Below are 17,324 nucleotides of genomic sequence, written 5' to 3' on the forward strand. Positions count from 1 at the left end.
GAGTTTTCCTGATTTTACATCACTGATACATTCACAGCAGTCTCTCAGAACATTCGGATTAACGCAGACATGGCATTGGTGGGTCCTGATAAAGTGCAAAGTATGAACTCCGTAACCTGTGTCATTCGTGCAATGACCAGCTCTATTTAGTGATGGAACTGTGAGATGATCTGCTGTAAAAAAACCTGCTGACCGTCACTCTCATAGGGTCTTCACCTATACAATTACAATTTCTTTCATATAGAACTTGTGTGAATCAGCAATTCATGGGTGTGCATCCAATCTAAAGATTTTTATCACAAAAGTGTGTCATTTGTTTTTATTAAACATATCAGTGGAAAGTCTAAAACCAAAAATAAGTTAAATTGTTAACATACCAGTCAAAAGCTGACATACAGAGTTGCTGTATCTGTGTATGTTCAGGTATTGGTGCAAGTGAAAATCTGGAGCAGTAATTATCCATCCATCTCCAATCTTAATCATAGTGGCAGTGCAACAGAAGTGGAATGAAGAACATGCACTGGTGGAATGTGACCAAAGTTTCCACTACTGTGTGCATGCGTACGCTAATAGATTATGCATCACATGAACATGTTTACATCGTCCCACAGTAACTGGGTCATTGTGTGGATCACTATCACTACACTTGTGTGTTGAAATGCGTGCCAACGTTCAAAGCAAACCTGGCTCCACAAACGGCACCAATCCACTAAGAACGCGGTCAAAGACACTCAGTCTATGATGTCGAGGCTAATTCATTGCCCTAGCTTCAACATCTGTTGAACATGTGTTTTTTCTCGTGCTGCCTGAACTCTCCTTCAAACAGATGCTTCACACCTCACGGAATAGGGCTTGTGAACAGAGAAATATATCTTCAAATGGAGCAGGATAAGGCGTTTGTTATAACCTTTAACTATAGAGGAAACGCTGAACATTGCCACAAACCATTTAAAGGAATATACAAAAATAAATCCTTCAAATGTATGTTCACCCAAATGTCATTTCATCTGTTGATCAACTTTATATTCTTATGATTAGTAGGATAAAATACTGAGCACTGGGAGTGTGAAAGACTGAATGACTGCTCCAAAGACAGTTTGCTGGGTATCGTTCCTCCTGAAATATCACAATAATGATGACAAATAAATAATGGCTCAAACCAAACACAGGAAAGTGAGGGTGATAAAATGCTCTTATGCCTTTTACAAACAAAGCCATTAAAATCTTAAAAGAGAGAATATCCCTAACACAAGTACGGTAAATAACAGAAAGCCTTCAGAATCAGAAACCGTTTTATTGCCTGGTATTGTTTACACAAGGAATTTGTTTTGGTAAGTTGGTTCAAAAAATAAATGTAGAGGAAAAAAAGACAAGGACAAGGATAACAGTGCAACCAGTAGCAACATAAAATAATTGAAAAATATATATAAAGAGTGAAAGAGAAAAACATAACAAAAGAACAATGGAATTTTCAGGAAAAGGTATATTGTCTATGGTGTTAGAGTTGTGTACGACCAAAATTCCTCGTGTGTGTGAGATAAGTCAACAACTCCTGAATTGTGACTCCATGATTTGTGACTGTGGCCAATCAAAAAGCTAGCCTACTGAGCAATAGGTAATGCTGCATTCTAGGAAACTCAGAACTCTGCATTTCCGAGTTGATAACATTGATCTCAAAGTTGAACCGAATTTAACAGCAGCAAGTCGAATAATGTAAAACATGGCTGATCACTATAATATAGGAGCAGGAGCAGGAGCTTAGAATTTAGGTGGCGTTCCGAGTGCAGATCGGGCCGCATTTTTTTGTTCGAGCCCGTCCAGACAGTTAAAATCTATTTTTTTCTTCATACATATTTAGGTTTGTTTTAGTATTAACATGCGCAGAGTGCGTGCAAGAGACGCAGTGAATTTATTTCCATGATCCAGGTATTAAATCAAAGGATAATTCATGTTCTTGTGCAAAAAAAAAATGTATCAACGATGGCTGCTTCAAGGCTGTATCTTCTGCTCAATGGTTCTGCCTGCAGCTCTGAAGTTGCACTTACTGATACTGCTTCTGGCAGGAAAGGAAAGAACGCTGCGCGCAAGGACACTGTTATCGAGCCTGGCCTGACTAGAACCCGACCAGCAGTTCTTCATATCTGTCCAAACCCAACCTGACCCGTAGAGCTTCAGTCAAGTATCCATCCATCTGTTCAGGGCACTTTTTCAGATAGGAAGACGGAAAATCCTGAGTTCAAAGTTGCTTGAAACGCATCATTAGATCACGTTATTAAATCTTGTTTGATCGCATGAGGTGTTTGTGTGTGTCCGTGTGCGTGTGTGTTAACATTATCGGAGCCCAAACACAAACAGTACAATCATCAAAACTGTTCTATGGCTGAATTTTATCTTCATGTGTGGGGTCTGTAACAGATTAAATATATCTTCAGATTTAGCAAACCCTAACGTACCCCGTTTTACCCCCAAAAGCCATTTTTTATGTGTCTTAAAAAGCTGAGACCCTGAAACTAACAAAGGTGGCATGATAAAACATTAAAAAGCCACTGCTCTAATGAAATAGGTTTTCTACCGCTGCTTTACATGTAACTTGCTGAGTTAGATGTAATAAGTTTAATGTTGACTATCCTGATTCAGTTGTTTAGTCTCTTACGTTTAAAAGGTTTCAGCTTGCCTTTGGCATAGCCATTTCAACTTTGTTTACCCAACAACAAAACAAAAGTACATTCATTACAGAAAGAACATTTGATTTAAGATTATTAATGATTACAAAGGAATTTGAGGTTTTGGTTTGATGGCACATTGGGTTTTCATGCTGACCTTTACGGTTAGATAAATGAGCACAGGCCCAGGAAGAACAGCATGTTCTCCAAATTCTGCCAATACATAGCTTCTCCAGGTTATGGTAAAAATCATGATCTGAATTCTCCAGGACACTGAACTCATTCCTAATAGCAATAAAGTCTGCTTCAGTGTGCCTCCCTCTCTATAGACCTGAGAGTTTGGGGAAGGATATGGAAGGTTTGGTGAAAGGGGAACAAAAGGGGAGAGGGAGAAGAGAAGGACACCCTGTATCCAGGCAGACATGAGCGTAAAGGAAGGAATGCAGCTGCCCATCCCTCCTCATCCATCCATCCATGTCATTTTAGGACACCTGGTGCACACAAACAAAAGCAACATGCAATTAATGGAGCTGTTGACCCCACCCATCAATTAACTAATCTGCTGCCACTATTCCCAAAGGCGGGCGTGGCAGTCTCCCAAGCATTATAATAAGAATGTCAAGCATCCATGATTGAGTTCCAGGAAAATCCTGATCAGAATAAGTCTGTCTGCAAGAAGGGAAGTGCAAAAAAAAAAGCAACCCCAGCATCTGGGAAAACCGTCTCATGCAGCAAAATTAAGTATACGATTGAAGTTTTTTAGAAAATGTTACATAAAGTCTAGTGAGAAATTGAAAACAAGCAGGCAGAGGAACTGCACACACACACACACACGCGCACGCACGCACACACACTCCTCTGCAGGTTTTCTTCTTTCCCTCTAAAGGGGAGGTCTCCCATTATTTCGCCCAACTTATGAACATATGGAAAGAATTTATTTATACAGGTTGTCAACAGTTCTGGTGGTCTGCAGCGAGCGTGAGGTTATGTAACTTTCAGAGTGCAGCTCAGTTCTCCAGATCAGGCTGCTCTGTTTCCTACTTTTGGATTGTGTGAATGTAGCAGAACAACAAAGCCACATTCTGTCAACGTCCAATGTGTCCTAAAAGACTTCTGATTCACCATGTGTCTTTTCGACCTGTGCTGCCCTGGCAGAAAAATCCATCGTCCAGCTCTACCTCCCGTGTCCACTCAACCCAGTTGTCAGACACAATCTGCTACACATCAAGCAGGTGTTCAAAAGGCCAGCACCCCCATCAAGCAGAGAGAAGAAGCAGTGTTTGAGAGAGAATGTGGCTTTGAGCTGAAGCCATTATGTGAAGAACTAAAGTGCTGCATTCAAAATGACTTCTCTTAGAAAAAAATGGTCCTGACAAAAAATCCTTGTGAGCCAAGAAATTAGTAAATTACTGGAATAGAGTTGCCCCCCCCAGCAAACGCTGATAATTGGTCACTTTAAATCAGAGGTCACCAACATGATGACTGCGGCACCAGGTAGCCTTCATGGACTCTAGTCACCAATGAGCTCCATCTAAAATCTGATTTACTTTCCAGGATTCAAACTCACAAAGATACAGTAAATAAATATGAGAGATATAGTTAGTAAAATGTATTGCTGAGAAAGTTTTAGAATTAAATTAACTGTCACTGAATCATTGTCACAAATTTTTGCAAGTGTTGCAGGTTTAGTGTATGTTATATATACAAATAAGATATATAATTTTAAAAATGCAAAGTGGATTTTTGATAAAACTTTATGAAAATAAAACAATTGCACAAAAAGTGTGTTTCATGTTGAAACCCTAACACGTCCTACCTTTTAAAGTTACTGCTAGCCTTCCTTATTATCATACCCTCTAATTAAAGTGAAACCGTAAAAATATAGTATTGAAAAAGTGTTTTTCTAACAGGTAGCCTATCGGACTATGCAGTACCTATTAAGTAGCTCACAGTTTCAGAAAGGTTGGTGACCCCTGCTTTAGATATAAACCTACATCTAAACCCGGCACTGCAATGAGACCAAAGAGTAAACAAATAACTAACCCGATACAAAACAGTAGGGCTGCCAACTTTGGTCGTTTAGTCGACTAATTGGTTGATGCCGTCGTGGTCGACCAAGATTTTCATTGGTCGACCAGCAATGGTATCAGTTTCAATACCATTTTTAAGAAAATGCAATGCACTTATATAGGTGATAAGGATTAAATATCAAATAGTTTTTTGCGCTGCAAAAAAAAAAAGTGTTGAGCTTTTGCAGTCACTGTGCAGTCCTCAGAGCAGCACCACAAAACGCCAAAAAACAATATTTGCCTCTCTTTTTCTTTCTCCTTGTCCTCTTCTGCACCTGCTCATTCGTTCATTTTTTTTTTTTTTTGGTCGACTAATCACTACATGTGCCATAGTCTTGGTCGACCAACCATTTCCTTGGTTGACTACGGCCCTACAAAATAGGCACGTTATATTGTATCCTCAGTCCAGTTTGTGAACTAAAACATATAAAAACTCAGCTGGATTTAAAGATATTTAAAACATGTAAATACAATCAAGGAAATGAAATGAAAGTATAGGCTTTCCATTTCATCATTTAAGAACCAAACTGTGTGGAAGTGTGATGGCTAGCAGTTTGTTTACAGCAGCATCTCAGATCATCTCACAGTTCAAATCCACAGAAACTCCAAATACAGCTGCTCTCTTCATAAAGACCCAGGTTAAAGAGTCAATCTTTGCACTGAACCAGAACAGACAAGTGCCTTGTCTGCATTAACCCAAATATTGTGAGTTCTCTGAGAGGCTAAAGTTCATACAACAGAGAAGTAAAGATGAAGGAAAACACTTATTATGGAGGTATAGAGCAGGTGAATGTGTGGAGGGATAAAACTACAATAAAAAAGCCCATTTAGCAGTGCCAGTCAGTAGCACACAGAGTAGTATACACAGTATTTGTAGTTCACTTTGTTTTTTAGAAGAACTTCAATAACTTCCACATCTGGAGGTTGTCTGATGCTGCTAATAAATTTAGCCGGTCTTTGGGCTGAAGGAGGGTCTTCTTCTACTTATTATTAGAGCTTGTAAATAAACAGATTGGTGCACGAGCGCACCCTCAAATTATGGTCAGAAGCGGAATTGTTAGGTTTAATCTCTGGTATACGCGACTGTGACATTCTCATTCAGTCTTGCGGGCCACGAGCAAGATTAACAGAAAATTCCTCTATGATCAACACAAAATGCCTCTGCTATCAACCGATAGACCGTGATTGAGGCATTGGGCACCACTGCTCTACACGACCACAATCTTGTTGGAATTAAATAAAACTTTGGTCCGCTCCCAGTAAAGAAGCAGCAGCTAAAGCCAACTACAGAGCAACCAGCCATTTTGATGATGATTGTTATACTGCTTCATTCAGTTTTAACCGCAGTTTCTGTTTCCTCGTCTGAATCGCTTTTGGGACTGAGCTTTATGCACATATTTTTAATGACAAAGGCTGTGAAGGGGCCAATACAACATGAGTGTTTGTAAGTGGTTGCAGCAACACAACGAAGAACAAGCCTGAAAACACGGTTTATGCTTAAACAAAAAGTTGTTGGACCCTATTTCATTAAATCACCTCTCACACATGCGCCCGCGGTGCATTCCATATCACCATGTTTTGGGTACATTAGAATGTGTGCCAAACACGCTGGGTCATACTCACACAGCCAGCCATGCTTAAGCACTGCTGCACTTACAATCTGGACCTAAGAAGTCAAATGTGCGTAGGCTTGGCACGGATTGGCAGTTTGAGTGCGCTTTTGACCTTGACTCATGGTGAACAATTGTTCACGACAGTAACGGCTATCTGATAAAATGTATTGTCACCACATGATCCACACACCATATACAAATATGAGAGAGTAAAAAAATGAATAGACACCAACCAATGATTCGGCGATTGAACTGACTAAGTGATTTGATGCAAATTATCGGAATCGATTTGATTTATTTTATCTCAAACACAAAAACAACAAACTATATACAGCAATCATCGGTCATTAGAATAGAAGGAAAAAGGCGTATGTATTCCTGCCCCATACATCCATACTAATTTACTCTAAGAAAATCTGATACACAACCATATACACACACATACGAACTATAGGTTATTTACATAACCCCAGTTCTTTGAGCATATGAGTGAGATGTCTCACTATGGGATATACGCCTCTGCGAGACATGACGCGGAGGCGTACATCCCATAGAGAGACATTGAAATTAATGTTATGAAAAAAAACAACAATATGCATATATACCAACATCTTCATCTTCACCAACACGTCTATCTACCCTGTTACTTATAACAAAACTTAAAAGTATTGATGCTGTTAGAACTTCTAAATTAAACATCAAGGCTGAACCAATGGGTTAAACAATAGAAGGGCAGGCGCATGGTGGATCCACCTTCAACGGTCCTCAGAGCCTCAAACACACAGTGAGAAGCAGCTTTGCTGGCCGATTGATTCAAAGCTGCGTGACTCTGAGTGGAAGAGCGGAGCAGACTTGACAGCGCTGCGCCGACTGATGACACTTACAACAGTGCACTGTATTTGTTTAGTTTGTTTCACTTGTTATTTACTCTTGTAATGGATCAAACTGAGGCTTTACGTTATACACAGTGTTAAAATAGTTGAGCATCAGTCTGACGTCTGTTTCATTGTAACGAGCCGCAGCAGCATGCATTCTGCACAGCTAAACAGCTTTGCAATGCTGCTCTCACCCCTTCCCTGAAAAAGGAGTGGATGACACGGGTAAAATATAATTAAATGTAACACATTTTGTTCCCTCTAGAGCTGGTAAATGTGAACATATTAGAAATGCTGAGGGTCAATCTTTCGGCGTGCTTGTGTGACTCCCCCTACTCCATGACAGCATGAGAGTGTCCGTTTGGATAGATTCTTTCCTGGAGTCTCTTCTGCAATATTATGAGTCCGTGTGGCTTAAATTGTAACTAAGTCCATACTTCTTATGCAATATGTTTCACCTTATCGGGGCTCTGCACTTATTCCAGGTTCAGAAGCACGTAAGAGGAAAAGAACTTAAGCAGACGGAAGAATATGTGCAAGGTCAGATTTGAATGGGAACGCCCACATTTCAGGGTCGCTCCATCCAGAGTGCGTAACTGGGATGGAGGCGCGCAGTGACTGACTAAAGTGCAAGGGGAGAATAGCGCGCAGCCAAAAACAGCGCTGCTGCGTGGCTTTTTTGACTTACGCGCATGGGAGAATAGACCCCAATGTGAGCAGTTTTAAACTTACTCAACTTTATAAACTTGAGTTCCTTAGACTTAAAAAAAAAAAAAAAAACAACAGGTTAGTACAATAAAGATATCCTGCATGATGTATTAGCCATCCTTTTTTTTTTTTGCATTGTGCATAACTTTTCTAGGGTGCTTTATATGCATTTCTTAATATTTTAACACAGTAAGATATATATGGTACAATGAAAGCACAATATGTAACTTTTGGATGCATGGTTTAATTGGAGTTCCTGGGCCTGTGTAGCAGTGTAACTATAGGTGAATGTCTGCACATGAAGGATCCAAAAGAGAGCCTACCCATATGGTAGCATCATTAACCACCCTCAGCAGGTTCCAACAGGACTTTAGCAGAAAGTAGGTGTACATTAAAGAAGGAAGCATCTGCATTCCACAAAGCCTCCCTTACAGCACACTGGAGCTGAATAAGCATCAAAGCATTGCTTATAGACATTAATACTGCTCTGAAACCTGTGATTTACCCCCTCCCCCACCCCCCATGCACCCTGCAGCGGATGTTCCACTGGCCCGTTTCAGCAGGGGAGTGAGATCAAGACAGTGGTTCATTCACACAGCTCACTGTGAGCTCATCACTGCAGAGACATGGGGGGTGTTTTAAGGTTTCTATGGTGAGTGCACTTAACGTCCTCTATATTCTGACCAATCACAGCAGCCCCGGCCACTGTAATGCGACACACGGATAATAATGAAATCCTGCCAAATGTGTGAGCATTGAAATCCAGTTGAAATCAGCAGTAAAAGCTATTATTTGAGTTTGACATCAAACAGGGTGCGAAAAATCTTATTTACCTGTAATGTTAGGTATTACAGAATTGTTAAAAAGTCAAGTCCATGAATATTCAATTAGTACACCTAAACTTGTGAAGAAAGAATCAAAACGTGCTGGGGAGGCAGTCATTCAGCTATAAAGTAAGGGGTCCAATAATACAACAAATGTTAAGTAAAGAAGCTACAACACATCAGACAATAATAATTTCATTTGCAGTGAACAACTTGGACTCCTGAACAAAGCAATAGTTATTGCCAGGTATGGAATCTAAGCTTTAGCGTTAAAATCACTGTTGAAAGATTTAGTTAAATCTGTTGTGCACAATGCTTTTTTATTTTTAGATGAACACACATTGTGAGCCTCATAGATCACTAACTTAAAGATAAAAAGAAGATTTAAAAGGTTGAAATTGCCACTTAAAGTTTTTTGCCAATGTTCCACGTTGTGGGAAAAGTTTGGCCCATTGCATTGTGGGATGTGGAATCCTGAAAACAGATGCATAGAAGTGTTTTTACTTCATTCTTACTAGGATTTCTTGTGTTTCTTCACCAGAAAAGGAAGACAGTGATTGGCTTGGCACCATTTTTGTTGAAGTTTCTTTCTGGTTTTCCCCGCGATATTACCTCACTCTACCAGACATTTAATATCAACCAGATTTGGATCTTTCCACGTAAGCCCCAAAATAAACATCTGTCCTTGTTTTACCACAACTTTCAGTCCATGAAAACACCAGAAATGTGTTGGGAAGTCACTTTAACAGAGTTTATGGAGGCAAACTTAAGCAAAAACACTTCTATGCATCCGCCTGTGGGACTCCAGATTCCATCAATTTGATTTCTGGGTATTTTCTGTGAGTGATGCAATAAATTTATTGTTCTAGGGAGTAAAGGAAAAGTCTATTTTGGGGTTTTTGTAGCCCAGTTTCAGCAAATCAAATCAAATCAAGTTTTATTTCTAAATCGCTTTACAACAACCAAAGTTGACCAAAACACTGTACACAATAAAAAATACAATTTTAAAACGGCATAATATATAATTAAAAACAGACCATTATCACATGTAAAACAAGTGCTACAGAACAATGTATCAAACACCTTTCTAAACAGGTGAGCACTTCATTTACAGACAAAAATTGTTCCTTTGTTTAAGAGCAACCTTTAGTGATATCTTTTGCATATTAAGGGGAATTAAATATACCCAACAACATTAATCTAGATAGCTTAGGTGGTTCCTTAGCTAGCATCAGTGACCGTGAACTCGGTTACTGATGCCAATGTAATTTACTTTTGCTGAGTCATTAGCAAAACTCTTTCACAGAAAACAATGTCATATCTGCCGTAACCCAGGATCGAACCAGGGACCTTTAGATCTTCAGTCCAACTCTCTTCCAACTGAATACTGCCTACGAACAGATTCAGATTCTTGAGAAAAAGTGAAAAAATTCAAATCGAGTCATGAACACTCTTAAAGGCAACACAGGTACAGAAACAGCCTAGTAAAAATAAATAAGATGATAATAATAAAAACAGCCAAAGAAATAAAAAAAACTTCCTTATTCTGTGTTTAGCTTAATTTGAGGTTTTTTTAGAGAAAGATGAACAAGTGAACATTTGAGGTTAGGACTAGAAGTAGCCTTGTTGTCAACATTTATTTATTTAACATGGACAATGCAATTCAATATAAATACAAAATAAGTGTGCAGCTGATGTGATACACACCATGGGGGATTATTGTCTGGCCTGCGTAGGTGTGAACTGCACCGCAGGGGGGGTTATGGCCCGATGGTCCTGCTGCAAGAGGTGGTCCAAACAGCGTGCCAGACTGGCACGATGGACCGCACATGCGTACACACAACGCGACTCGACCAGTGCGCAAAATGTGATGATGTTGGTACCGCGTGACGCTTTACGGCACATAAACATCTGCATTCCGTATTGATAGCGGTGTCAGAAGTGCTCGTTAGCCGATGAAAAGGTCACAGTTGGTATTACCTGAGGATATATGAAGCATACCTGTCAAGTTTTGGATTTGAAAATAAGGGAAATTTTCTGGCGCCCACTACGAGCCATCCCACGCACCCAACCAAGCTCCAGTATCCCTTATATTTTAAGACGGGTGTACAAGAAATCTAAAATACTCACTTATCAACCACTTACTAAATACAATTATGTGATTAGAATCTGGTAGGTCGACCTTTATTAACATTGAAATGCTGTGAACATTCCTACTAGGGCTGGGCAATATGGACCAAAACTCATATATTAATATATTTTCTCAAAATGGTGATATATGATATAAATCTTGATAATTTTATCAAATAAAGTCTGACCAGAAAGACCATTCTGGGTTAAATTTGCTGATGCAAAATACCACACAGGCTCATTTATTAACAAACAGCTGCACAATATGTGTACTCAGAAATCATCTAACTGAGCTTTACATGCTGTTCATATATACATATATATATATATATAATATTAGTTTTCTATATCGCCAAAATAGAAAACTCGATACATCTTGAATCTCGATATATCGCCCAGCTCTAATTCCGACATTATAAAACAGCCTAAATAAAAACATAAATGTGTATATGAAGCACGTGTTTATTTAATGAACTTACAGTTTATATATAAGTCAACACATTGCAGATTTACTGTTAATTTCACGTTGCTTGTCTTTAAGTTAGACATAAACATTTTATTTTCATTATATATTTTCTTTTCATTTCTCATGCTCACTCATGTGGTTCTCTGGTATTCACTAATGACTTATTAGACACATTTGTTGCAGACTTTACATCTTTTAAAACTTTTTTAAAGCAGTGTATATTTGTGGCGCTTATGATTGTCTGATTTTTCATGGTGACTTACGTGTTCCTTCCGCTGTGGTAGACGTTAAAATCATAGTTATTAATCTAACAGAAGGTGTAACTGTGTCCCATCCTGCTGCTCTTTAGGAAGATAAACTCTCTGTCACATTTTACAACGTATTTACACCAGTTCTTTGTTTTTTTCCCCGGAACGTCTTCATCCATCCATCTCTTCTCTGAGTTGTTTCCGGGTTTGTTGCCGCTGTCGGCACTAATCTCGCGAGAACTGCCATTTCAGGTTTCAGTTCTCGCGAGGCTAGTGACGCCGTTCAGTTTAGTAAGGCATCTTTTAATTATTATTACATTAAAATACGGGATATTTAAGAGAAAATACTAATACGGGACAATGGCGGGAAAGAGGGGTTCTCTGGTAGCGTGTGCAGTGGTTGTTGTTATTTTTGTATGAAGTCAACATTACTGCAGCCCAGCACATCATTGTTGTCCTGTTAAAGTCTCTTTATACAAAGACTTAAAAACAATCTGAAATTAGTGGTGACTCAAGTAAATCACCTTTATTATGCATTATAACAATCTGTCCTTGAAACATTAAATAATTCCTCCTTAAGTCTCTAAATAAGTGAAACAATGAAAAACATCTCCTAGAAAATACAATTACAGAACATTAAATAATCATTTAATATATATTTCAATAAATAAGTGCATCCCATGGTCCCATGTTGACTCTGAGCTTTATTCTGTCTGTTGTCTGTGGAAGTGATGGGGTCTAGACCTTATGATGGAAACGAGGATCAGCTCATGGTTTTAATGTCCAGGGAGGGGTGTGTCCACTCTGCATGGACTTAAAGAAGAAGAAATGAAAGAGGAGTTAGATATTGTCATTATATTGGATGTTCATCAAAAGAAAAACTGAAAGCGAAGGAGATAAATATACTCAGATGGACTCTCTCTCACACACACGCACAAAGTTTGAACAAACACAAAAACTCTGTCCTAAACTATCTCACACATTAAAAGCATCCATTTAAACTTATATTAATGTACAGAAAGACTAGCTCCACAAAAGCATTTATTCATCCAGAAATAGAACTGATCTTACCTTAACTTATAGGCTTAGTTTCCTTCTTTGTTTTCAAATCCCTTTGAACCTCCATCCATTGGTGGTTTTTATCATCCAAGAGTCTTCATTTTCAATTAAATCTACCGTTATTTGGTCTCTTAATTTCTCTTTCTTTCTCATTTAGACTTTGGTTCTCTGTCTTTTCCTCGTGTTGATTTCGACAAAAAAAAGCGGCATCTTTAATGTTTCAATCACATGTGAGTAAAATTAAATTTACCGACACTGGCTGTAAAGAGCAACTTCTTATCTTTCATAAACTGATGGTATTTCTCCAATAGAGCAAATATGAGCAGAGATAACGTGTTGCATTCAGGGAAACCCATTTGTTCGTATAATCCAGCCGTGAAAAGAGGTCGTGTCCAGTTAAATCTGGACGTATAGTTACACTATGCAACAGAAGATATGAAATTAACAGCATGTACTGTCAACAACAAACCCAGAGTCGCTTAATGATGACGTAACGCCAAACGTGTGTCAGAAATTAACGTGATGACGTGTTTGTCTGTGGGAACCGAGTTGAGCTGGTGATCACGTCCGTTCTACCTTGTCAGAAAAGAGACAGGTGGGGGGGATTCCTGCTGTGAACTTGGAAGGGCCCGAGCTGGCAGTATGAGTACACCCTAAAGCTAGTGCTAGTTTCCAACTCCTGTCCCTGGTTGGGCCTTTCTATAGTACAGTGGAATAACACACACACACACCAGTAGGGTAAAACTAACCTGTCTCATGATGGTCTAATCCCACAACAACAGTGGCTGCTCATGTTGCTCGTATCCTTTATGGTTTGTTGATCCGGTGAAACCAAAATGTTTCCACTCCTCTGACTTGTAGCCACTCTGCTGCTGTCTCCATCCGCCATGTTTCCTTTCCAATCTGACCTCGCTCTGTCGCACGCCATTGGCTTAACCGTCTGTAACCTATGACGACGCCGCAATGCATTATGGTACTTGTAGTTTAATCTGAAAATGTCTGCTACAGCCAACCAAAAAAACTTAATTTTAAGCGCAACAGCTCATTATTTTATACTGTGACATACCCACGACAATATCGAGGCACTTTTAATACCATGGTATTGCGATAACGTCAATACCGTGACATTCCTTGGAATACCTAAAGCTGCTTTCATGTAAACACAGTCCTGGTCAGCTGGAACGGGTGGAGAACAGCTGGTAATTTTAGCACCTTTGTTTGGATAAGTTCAAGCTCACAATGCGCCCTTTTTGGAATTGGTCCAAACTGGAAAACCCCCGGCGGTTACAAAGCTGCTTGTTTTTGATGTGCTCTACCTAAGTGCTGCTTTCTGTCAGTCATCTCTACATCAGAGATGTCAAACAAGTAGAGTTTGCTAGCAGACGCTCCGAGGCCACGGTTTTTAACTAATCCTGGAGCTGGTAATGCTGGTGGGAACGTGCCCTGAGAAGCAAGTTGTTTAAGAGTGCATGTGTAATCTTTAAGTGCTTTGAGTTTTTTCTCCTACAGTCAACAAACTTGAATGGTATATTGAGTGGAGCATTCAAATTCACAGAGAGTGAATGGGCCTTAGCGTTTCACTTACAAATAACAACCAGTCAGATGTATGTCAGGTCTCCAAATAAACTTAAATGAATTCATTAAACATTTGACATGTTTTAAGCATTAAATTTACTGGTAGTATTGCAAGTTAAAGAAAAAAAAAAAGTTTTCTCAGCCCTTAATTTTACCAAGCATCAGAATATACAGTATAACACTAAAGGTTCAAACATGCTCCACACACAACAGACTCAGCGTGGACTGTCCACCCTCTTTAGAGCTTACATACATACTTGGGCACAACGCCGCGTAGTAGTTTCCATTAAAATCCTACATGTCCCGTGATTCTTAGAGGCTCTCTGTTCTCTGGGACGTGTTTTAAAGGTCTCGCTGCTGCTCGTCTGCCAGTCTCTCCTAGAAGCTCGTCTTCATCTCTCCTGCTCTGTTTCACCAGGCGGGTGAAATACAGGTCGGTGTTACATTTATGTGGGTCGATACAATGTCAAGCAGTGTTTTGTGTGACACCACCTACTCGGAGAAGTCCTCTGGTCGTGAAATCTGAGCTTTGCATTTAATTGGCCTGGCCAGACTCCATTAAGAGTGCGTTTTGCGGGTGTTTGAGCCTTAATAGAGTAACAATTCATCCATTAAATGGATGAATCGATTTATATTCCTATGATCCAACTGAATAGATCTGTGCTCGGCTAGTTGGCAGGTTGAAATAACGCATTGGATTTAAGCATTTAAGCCAGCAAAGGCAATATATAACGCAGGTATAACGCATTTCATATAAAAAGGCAATTCAATGTACTTAACATGATTAAAAAGTGCAACAGAAAACATTGAACAGTTCAAAAATTAATAAGAATAATAAAATCAGTAGTAAAAACATTTAAAATCTGCCTCTCAGTCCTACGCAGAAGAGAAAAGGATTTAAAACTTTTCCCATGTGATGCTGATTCAGCTCTGCTGCAGTTTGTTCCATTTTGCAGCATAACAACTAAAAGCAGTGTCACTATGTTTTCTGTGAACTCTGGGCTTCAATTTCTGTCCATAGATTTTTATGTCCATAGATCTGAGAGACCTGCTGGATTCATTCCTGACGAACATCTCAAGTCTATTCTGAGGCTGACGGAGTCAGTTTAAAGTCTTTAAAACTGGAGTAAAAAGGAGAAATGGATGGAACCACCTTTGGCTCCAGTGTGTGAAACACTTTGGCTTTAACACAGATGGAGATATTTTAAAGGAGTCACTCACTGTGCCCACCGTCCATCACCAGGCCATTCTGACAGCGTTCACTGCAGCAGCAGCAGCAGCACATACATTGTTAGCCCGTTAGCATTAGCTCTCCAGAAGCCTCAGGCCTCACTATCATGTAATAAAGAAAAGGATCATGTTGGTTGAACTTCCTTTTCGATATCAATATTGTATTATTTTTATGTTGAAAAAACCAGCAGAAGAGTCAGGTAAATCTAATAAGTATTTTTATTGGAAACTCAATTGAGTATTGAAAATAGAGCAGAAAAGTTAATATTCTGTTAATTTAAACAACTTGAATATATTTGCCATTAAATGTGTACTTGTTTGTTTATGTCCATAATTAATTTATAGGCAATTCCCTTACAAGAAAAAACAAGAACCTATGAAACCTCACCTGTACTGTCCATTATTCAGAGATTTATTTCACAGTTAAACAGAGTTTCATTTTAGCAAGAAAGTTGCTTTGTTGCTAAAATGAATCGTTACACCCCTATATAACAATAAATAAAATGAACTATTTGTGCATGACGGCGGACTACTTTCCAATGCAATTCTCAGTGATCTTGTATGAAATATTTGTGCTGGTAAAAGGAAACATAATTGAGCTGTTTTGTCTTATACCTAAAGCTTGAAGTTACAATAACGACACTGCATTACTTTGTCACTCACCTTGTAAAATCCCACAGTGGCTGAGCTGCTCCACTTTAGCAGAACGTCGATTTCGCAGCAGCTGATGTTTCCGTCCAGAAAAGGAGTTCGATGGATCCTGTTCACCCATTGGCTGGATGAAGATGCTCTCCTCCCCAATCTGAATGAGGCCAGTCTAAGACACAGGAAGTGCACATGATGAGGATTGTCCTAGTTACGCTGTTTGCCAACCAGGATGAAATAGTCCATGGTAAGAAGTACGACACTTTATTCCAGATTTGATCCATGTGCATGTGAAATTAAAACATGCATGTAAATAGTTTTGCAGGTCCAGGGCTGAAGGACAATCAGATTAGGTATTTAGGCAAAATGTCACCACACCTGACCTTTGTGTGGCAGGTGAAACCAATGCATTCAGCGTAGAAATAAACGACAGTAATATTAAATAGCAGAAACATTCATGCAAAGCTGATTAAACCTGGTTAATTTTTCAATGTGATTAATGTGCAGAGCTGTTCAATTTCATATTTCATCATGTTAAATTACAGTATACAGTGCGCAGAATGATGCAGAGTGAGTGTATGTAATGTATTTGAAATGGAACACAGTCTCCTGACAAAGACATTTATTATCTAGGTGTGAATGTCTCTTTAAAGCGCCTTGCATTAGAGCTTGAATCCACCACAGTGAATGTGTGCATTAACGTGTATATTCTGAGGTCATAAAGGCTTTGTTTTTATGTTTGAATTCAAATTAATTTGCCCCCTTCCCCCAGTTATTGATTATTTCGCATATGTATCACACTTAAATGTTTCGGATCATCAAACCAATTTTAATATCTCACAAAGCTATATAAAATGCAGTTTCTAAATGATTTTATTTATTAGGGAGGTGAAAAATCTAAACCCCTATTGACGTCTTGTGGTGAGGGGAATGCACCACTGTTGTGCCTTGTTCTCTTTGTGCCTCATCAAAGACACAAAATTGTATGTAAGAGAAAACAACCAGGGTTCAAACATGTGAAACAGCAGGAACACCACACACACGAAACCAATGGGTCTGTCTGTGAGAATAGAGTGAGTTCCAGTTCACCGAGGAAAACAGGTAGCAGTGATGAGTACCGAGCGAAGCTCCAGCAGTCACAAAGCAGTTTGTAGTGTCGTAAATAATGTCCATTTTGTGAAGTAGAGTTTCTGATGCTGACCTGTAAATTATGTCATCA

General features: G+C 39.1%; 1 protein-coding gene across 3 annotated transcripts in view; it reads right to left on the reverse strand.

The window, feature by feature from the left end:
- adamts17 (ADAM metallopeptidase with thrombospondin type 1 motif, 17) overlaps window positions 1-17,324 on the reverse strand; it is a 148,068-nt gene that overhangs the window by 96,906 nt on the left and 33,838 nt on the right. For all 3 annotated transcript variants that reach the window (XR_003673824.1, XM_028443272.1, XM_028443271.1), the window contains exon 3: window positions 16,124-16,277. Coding sequence is in view for 2 of the 3 variants with exons in the window: in XM_028443272.1 (XP_028299073.1) it covers window positions 16,124-16,277 (154 nt within the window). In the remaining variant the exon portion in view is untranslated. The remainder of the gene's footprint in view (window positions 1-16,123; window positions 16,278-17,324) is intronic.

The sequence above is a fragment of the Gouania willdenowi genome, chromosome 3 (assembly GCF_900634775.1).
Source record: "Gouania willdenowi chromosome 3, fGouWil2.1, whole genome shotgun sequence".
Classification (NCBI taxonomy): domain Eukaryota; kingdom Metazoa; phylum Chordata; class Actinopteri; order Blenniiformes; family Gobiesocidae; genus Gouania; species Gouania willdenowi.